This window comes from Natrix helvetica (genome assembly GCF_964273705.1).
Source record: "Natrix helvetica genome assembly, chromosome: 2".
Taxonomy (NCBI): Eukaryota; Metazoa; Chordata; class Lepidosauria; order Squamata; family Natricidae; genus Natrix; species Natrix helvetica.
Window position 1 is genome coordinate 55,772,290 of NC_138552.1, and position 8,142 is coordinate 55,780,431.

Consider the following 8,142-nt stretch of genomic DNA (forward strand, 5'->3'; position numbering starts at 1 on the left):
TTCAAGATCATACCAATAAACTGTATAAATAAAAAGTGATCAGTTACTTTGCTTATCTAGTACTGTAGTGATTTTGTACAAAAAAATTCTTCCCAGTTTTCATTCCTTTTTATACCATACTATCCTGTGGAGAACAGCTTTTTAGATTGAGCAAGAAGCAAGTGCGCCGTGACATGAAAGTAGAAATTGTATATATTAAGTTAAAAAATTCTATTAGATACAGTCCATTTTTGTTTTACTTGTTCCTTATAAAGCACTGCAGGGCAGTGGAATGCCCTCTCCCCAATAAGACCTATCTGCTTAATTTGATCCTGCAGCGTTAACATACTACAGGTCCCTTCAAATAAATGGTATCATCTCTTAGGACCCCAGAAGCTTCTCTTCTCAATAGTAGTGTCTGACCTTTGCAACAACGTTACCCCTGAGATTTGGATGGCTCCCACTCTGATATTGTTTAGAAGAGTCATGTAGCTTTTCATCTAGGCTTGTTCTAGGCTAAGCAAGGCCCTTTACTTCATCATGCTTGCCACATTTTATCTTCACTTTATATGCTTTATTTATTTTATTGTAATTTCTTTAATTGTTGGAGGCCACAACTCATTGAGAGTCAGATGGCATAGAAGTTTAATAATAAGTGATTAAGGTGCTGACCTGGAAATTAGGAGACTGAATTGTAGTCCCACCTTAGGCCTGAAAGCTGGCTGGAAGGACTTGGCTAGTCACTCTCTCTCAGCCCAACCCACCTCGCTGGGTTGTTGTGGGAAAAATGGAAGCAGGCAGTGCTATTATTTATGTTCAGTTTTGAGTTACTTATAAAGTAACAAAAGTATGATAAAGTAACAAATGTAACAAAATCATGATAAAAATCAAATAAATAAATAAATAAAAACAGCCATGATGGTTACAGAGGTTATTCCCACATTAACTGCTATACTAAAACATGTTGGATAGCATTCAGAAAATCTGCACATTGACAAAATTTCCTTCTGTCACTTATAAATGGACGCACTATTAGAATCTGCAGATATACAGATAGTCATCAAATTACATCCACAATTGAGCCCAGAATTTATGTTGCTAAGTAAAACATTTGTTAAGTGAGTTTTTCCCCATTTTACAACTTTTCTTGATGCATTTGTTAAGTGAATCACTACAGTTATTAAATTCATAACACAGTTGTTAAGTGAATCTGGTTTCACCATTGACTTTGCTTGTAAGAAGGTCACAAAATATGATCACTTAAGCCCAGGAGAATGCAACTGTCATAAATATGAACTAGTTGTCAAGCATCTGAATGTAAATCACATGTCCACCAGGATGCTACAATGATTATAAGTGTGAAAAATGGTCATAAGTCACTTTTTTCAATGATGTAACTTCAGACGGTCACTAAATGAATTGTTGAAAGTCCAGGACCACCTGTACTGCACTGATCATTACAATATTCTAAGTTCTTGGGAAGAACTCTATACATATGAAGGCCAAAATCAGCTAAAGAACCAGCAGTTATGACTTCATATTTTTTGTGTAATAATAACAATAATAATATTATTAATATTGTGTATCCTTTGGGGAAGACTTGAAAGATGGATAAAAAATGCCATATCTAGTCTAAACCTTTGACTGACTATGCAATTAATTGTAATAATAAACAGTGTATCTATATTCAATATCTTTGATTTGAAGTATAATCTTTTCTGCTATATCTGCATCATATTACAGGTAGCCCAGTATACAGTATAGCATTATACTCTCCAAACATTATATTTTCTTTTTATAGTTCTAAGGTTATTGTTAAACTGCAATTTCTATAAAAATATTTGAGTAGAAATTATTAGATGTTAGTTAAAAAATCATATAGATATTACTTCTTTCCAATAAAATAAAAATAAAATGTTTCAGATAATTTCAAAGGAATTGTTGCTCTTGTTTGTTGCTTTTTAAATTTTAATTACTAATTCAGTTTGTTCTTTATCATGATGTCATTAGATACATTACTATTCCTGTGTTTGTTTCCTTTTAGAAATATTTGTCTGTGGGATACTTTGGTTGCCCCTTCTAGTAGCTTGGTTCATGGTAAGTTTAACTAGCATATATATAAACAAATCTATAAGTTTTAAGATTTAAAATCTTAAATTATACTTCAACTCCCTATTGAGAAATAAGATTTTGGTTAGAATTAGCCATTTTGCTATTATAACATTATGCGCTTGTACATGCAGTTAAGATAACTGTATTTGGTAAAAGATCTATCCATTTTTGTGTACATATACAGTAATGCTAGATAAGGGATATATAAAAACTTTCAAAATTTGAAATGTTTGGAACTCAAAACCATGGTTTTGATTTTGAAGTTGTCTCAATCTCACATGAAATATTTTTCGAGTCACTGTAGAAGTTTTTAAATTTGGAATAGCTCTCAAAATAGTCCAGGTTTTGATATATATCTCAGCCAAGAATAAACATAATTTATATAAGCTATATAAATTGGTTGAATAAATACAAAATAGATGAATAAAAAAACTTATGGCTACAATTTATGGCTTATGACTTCTTACATCAGGTGTGTTTTGTTTAGACAATATACTGAATGTTACCATAGTATACCTTTAACATGTTTTGTGAACTAGGCCATAATGAAAGTTGTGCTAGAGTTTATAGAAATAAACATCTTGCTATGGGACTTTTCCTGGAAGTAATAGAATACAGAGTTGGAAGGGACCTTCCAACTTCCGTCTTCTAGTCCAACCCCCTGCACAGACAGGAAGCCCTACACTGTTTCAGACAAATGGTTGTCTAATCTCTTCTTAAAAACTTCCAGTGTTTGAGCATTCCCAACTTCTGAAAGCAAGTTGTTCCACTGATTAATTGTTCTAACTGTAAGGAAATTTCTCCTTAATTCTAGGTTGTTTCTCTCCTTGATTAATTTCCATCCATTGCTTCTGGTTCTGCCTTCAGGTGCTTTGGCAAATAGCTTGACTCCCTCTTCTTTATGGCTACCCCTTAGATATTGGAACTACTATCATGTCACCCCAAGTCCTTCTTTTCATTAAACTAAGCGTACCCAATTCCAGCCTTCAATCCCTAATCATCTTTGTTGCTTTTCTCTCAATATCCTTTTTACATTGTAGTGACCAAAATATTCCAAGTGTGGTCATCAAGACATTATAAAGTGGTATTAACATTTCACGTTATCTTTATTCTATCCCTCTGTTATTGCAGCCCAGGACTGTGTTGACTTCTTTGGCAGCTGCAGCACACTGCTGGCTCATATTTAAGTGATTGTCCATAGGATTCCAAGATCCCTCTCACAATACTATTACTGCTAAAAATGGCCAGTTACCACCTGTACTATACCCTTGCATTTGAATTTTCTTGCCTAAATGTAGAACCTTGCTTTTTTCACCATTACATTTCATTTTGTTAGATAGGGCTCAATGTTCAAGTTTGAATGACAAAAAATATTTTTTTAATTTATTTTAAATAATTACATTGAATTGTTAAATTGTCCTTCTGTGAGTTGTCCCGCAGCGACTTGGCCATGACGATTGGTTGTGGCAAGATGGCACGTTCTGCCCACACTCACCCTTGAGCATCATCCCATTGACTGAAACACCTGGCTCTAATTTCCCCTTCAACTAAACTGATAATCCAAGAGATTTGCTTACTTTTGCCACAAACCTCTGCAGCATTGGAACATTTTCCTCAATAAATAAATGAATAGTATAATGCTTTTGACTCATTTGTTTAATTGTGTTCCTATTATATAGTTTTAGGACTTGCATGGAGACCAGATCACATTTAGATAATTATGCAGAAATATTGAAAATTCAAATTAATTCACAAACTTCTAGCACATATGTATGTATGGAATGAGGTGGTTTCAAAAGATCCATAAATAGTCAAGGTCAAAAAGAGAGTTTTGCCTACTTTTTTAACAAATGTTTTCCGCTGATCTAATTCAAAATCAAGTTGATTCATCCAATAATTCAGTACTGATGCTTTATTTAAGAGTATTATATAACAAATATATTCACTAGTAATAGAATATTATTTACATTATAATTTCTTTTAATATTTTTTTTTTGTATTTCAGCATTCACCTGTCATGATACTGGAGCAACTGTTTTGGCATATGCACCCAAACACCAGCTATTAATATCTGGTGGAAGAAAAGGCTATACCTGCTTAATAGATCTTCGTCAAAAGCAACAGAGACAGTTTTTCCAAAGTCATGATTCTCCAGTTAAAGCAATTGCTGTAGATCCTACAGAAGAATATTTTGTTACAGGATCTGCAGAAGGAAATATCAAGGTCATTACATTACAAAATTCCATCTTATTAATTTGTATAAGAATAGTTTCTTCTATATTCAGTATAACATTCCTAAGAACTATTTATTTTATTAACATTTTTATTATTATTTTACTATTTATTTTATTTAAATATTTATATAACTGTTCACTTTATAACAAACTTTGGGCAGTTTCCAATCAAAAGTTAAAATAACATATCCTTATTAAAACTATAAAAACAAATACATTACAAACAATAACCTGACTTCAAGTCAAGCATCTAATATGCACTCACATCATTCCAATGCTTGGGGAGGGGGGGGGGAGAGCCTGCTAAACTTCATGGACAGGAACTCCCACAAAAATGGCATGCTTCCTAGTGCCCATAAGATGCCAATATTTAAGGGAAAGGGCTAGGATTGTGCCACCCTATCTAACTTGGTAAGGCAGGTATATGCCCTATTTAAAATGTGTTCTAAACTCTTTTATTCTTAGCCTTTTAAAAAATACTTATTTAATTATTCATTTTTAGTTTCCATTCTTAAACAAACTCATAAAAAGAACCGTAACTAAAGCATCTCTGAGTGCTTACAAAATTGAAGCATATTGATCAAACTTAGGGAGATCAACTCAAAATCACAATCCATTTTTTCTCTTTCTGTTTGTGTTTTAGGTATGGAGTCTGTCAAATTTCAGTCTTCTTCATACTTTCCTCAATGAGCATTCTAGACAATCTATTTTCAGAAATCTTGGGACAGGTGTCATGCAGATTGAGACAGGACCAGCAAATCACATATTCTCCTGTGGAGCTGATGGGACAGTAAAGATGAGAATTTTGCCTGATCAATTTAATTCATTTGGTGAATTGTTGAAAACTGATGTGAAATATGTGTTCTAAAGTGCTGTTAGCACTTGTAAAATATTATAGAATATTATCAGGCATAATTTGTACAGCTAGCCCTATAGTAATATTTCCTGGTGTTTATATTTATTTTATTTGGAGATATAGTCCTTAATGCACTAATGCCTTAAAGGTTAGCAAGTTCCTTCTTATTCTGCATAAGAATAGTTTTTGATGATTCAGTAAATATTTATTATGTATTTTGTTGAGTATTGTTTGTTCTTGATTGATGATGCCTCATTCCATGTTGTTGAGCGTGGTCTTTATCACTTAATTTCTAAAGACCGTTTCATAAAGAAGCCTTATAATATCATCTCTTTTAGCCTGACAGAACAATCAGTTGCCAAATTCCTTATTCTAACTGTATATGGGTCGTACTCGCGTAAAATAAACATACTTGACATAAGCAGATACCCATGCTATACTGAGATTTGCTATAGGAAGAAATGCTACTAGATGAGCCACCATTGGTAATATTTTCCTGAGATCTAGTTTGTTCACTTTTACAACTTGAACTCGGTCTTTAGTGTGAAGAATTGAAAGATAAAAGTTTGTCTTGGAACTTTTCATGCTTGAATGACTGCTATCAGGATAGCAGTCTTTTCCTTGAATCAAGAGATATAAAGAAAATATATATAATCAAGTCCTTATTTAAAATAGGCAAATAGAGTATGAATATCTAGCTTACAGATGTTTTAAGAATTATATTTAAAAATAATACATAGCATTTAAAATTCATGAAACTGAATTTAAGTATATGTTGAATAGGATAATTGAATAATCTGGATGGGGGTTATAAAATCATTATGCTTAAATCATTGGTAAAACACAGGAAATTGACATAATGTTATTTTGTCAGTAAATTTTATTTTCATTTAATCCAAACATGCTTACTCTTCCACTGGCACTTAAATCAAAGCATTTAGTTCTCAGTTCTGAAGTAAACAAAATACGAAAAGGTTGCAAAAGAAAACTCTTCTAATGTATGATAAATAGTATAGATTTATATTTTTTTACAAAATCAAGAATTTGAAATTTTGTTTTTGTTAAAATGTAATAACTGTGTACACTTACTTTTTTTGACCAAAATACAAAATGTACAAAGCTTTCAAAATTTTCTATGTGCTAAAATAGGCCATGTAGTGTAATTATTTTGAACTACTCTTATTTTACTCATGTAAAAGTCTCAAAAAATAATTGGATTACAGATAAATTACTTAAATGCAAATTATAAACAGTTTACTAAAATATTTTTGTGAAAAAACTGTCAATACAATTTCATGTGAAACAGATTTTGTCTGGGAATAGATGCTGTAAATAAAGCAAAAGTGAAGGGCTTGTATAATTAATTTTGTACTATTCTCAGGACACTACTTTTAAAAGTAACATTTCTTACTTTTTATATTGCATTTTAAATGTAATTTTAGGATATTTCTATGCAAGCATTAAGTAAGGAAACAAGTATTAACATAATTGAAAATACATTTGTGCAATAACATAGGCTATTCTTATAAAAGAGAAATACATAGCAGCATTTTAAGATAGCTAGTGCAGCTATTTGATGCAGTGAATTAAAATTTTGAGTCAGTTTGCAGGTAATGCAGTGGAAAGAATATAAATTGCAATGCTAAATCACAACAATGACTCTGTGAAAATAGCTTTATACACTTTAGGTCCGTTCCACATATTCAGTTGCTTGCTTAGAAAGTATATGTTTAATAGCCTAATCCTGTAATTGTTTAGGATATATGTATACATTTGAGGTCCTGAGCCATCAACAACAGTAATGTTCTGCTATATTTGTAGGAAAATTACACTGACATAACAGCTAGTACAAGTATTTAGGAAGAGATGTTAAATGTTAGTGTTATAACCATTTATTTCATTTAAGAATATTAAAACTAATTCTGTTGCCCTTCATATTTCATTCAGAAGATTAATGTGGGAAAATCATTTTAATGCTTAGTATATAAAGCCTGATTTACTGAATTTTATATCTGAATTGCAAAATCCAAAATTATACCAAAGTCTTAAGAGTTTAGGTTACTTGTAATTCAAGCTCCTTATATTACATTTAACATGGGATTTTGAGAAAAACTATAATCTTTAGTAAACTTTTTGATAAGTTGCACTAAGTTTAAGACTCCAATATTGTGTAAAGCTCTGCATATTTTACTAGAACGATGTTCTACTAGTGTTTTCATTAAGAATAAGCTTAATCTGATATTTTTAAGACTGCCATGTATTTAGTACATACCTACACAAACAACCATGTACAACTTTTACGATGGCATAGTTGCTCAACACTTTATTTGAAGGCTTAAAGATTTAAGTTATATTAAAATATTATGTGCCTCTCTTTTGTCCAATTAGTATCTAGAGAATGCTTTTCTCCTTCATGTACTTCTCCCTTCTCTTTTGTTAGTGTACCAAATGAAGTAGCTGGAATTTTCTATTTTTCTAAAACCGTATTAGAGGTTCAAGTTATTTCTTCTATAATTTAAAAGAAGGCAAAATAATCAAATGCTTAAGCATTCTACCACTAGTAACTGCTCAAAAAATAATAGGAAAGACTGGTGCAATTGTCAATATTATCGTTGCCATTATTATGATTCTGTATATTTCTGTGTGTACAAAACAAATTACAAAGCATATGCATAGGTTTAGAACCCCCAAATAAAATTTATCATTAGCTAATTAGTTCTGTTCAATGTTTGCTTTTTAAATGGTATACAATTTCAGAAAAATAAACTTCTAACACTGTTTCTAATGTTCTATGCAAGAGATGCTTCCCAACCCCCATTCCGTGGACCGGCATTGGGCCGGAGCATGCCAGAAAATGGGCCATGCAAACAAGTGAAGCCCCATCATATGCAGGCAGCACATGAAACCATGCTCCCTTTGGAGTTCCCCCGGGGTCTCTTCTTTTTTGAACAAATAAGTAAA

The 8,142-nt window shown here is 31.9% G+C and overlaps 1 protein-coding gene across 1 annotated transcript in view; it reads left to right on the top strand.

The window, feature by feature from the left end:
• The window catches only part of DMXL1 (Dmx like 1), an 85,373-nt gene extending 77,431 nt beyond the window's left edge, over window positions 1-7,942 (top strand). Inside the window, exons 42-44 of the mRNA XM_081942631.1 lie at window positions 2,024-2,076; window positions 4,097-4,314; window positions 4,969-7,942. Coding sequence (XP_081798757.1) covers window positions 2,024-2,076; window positions 4,097-4,314; window positions 4,969-5,193 — 496 coding nt within the window. The 3' untranslated portion in view covers window positions 5,194-7,942. The remainder of the gene's footprint in view (window positions 1-2,023; window positions 2,077-4,096; window positions 4,315-4,968) is intronic.
• The last annotated feature ends 200 nt before the right edge of the window (window positions 7,943-8,142 follow it).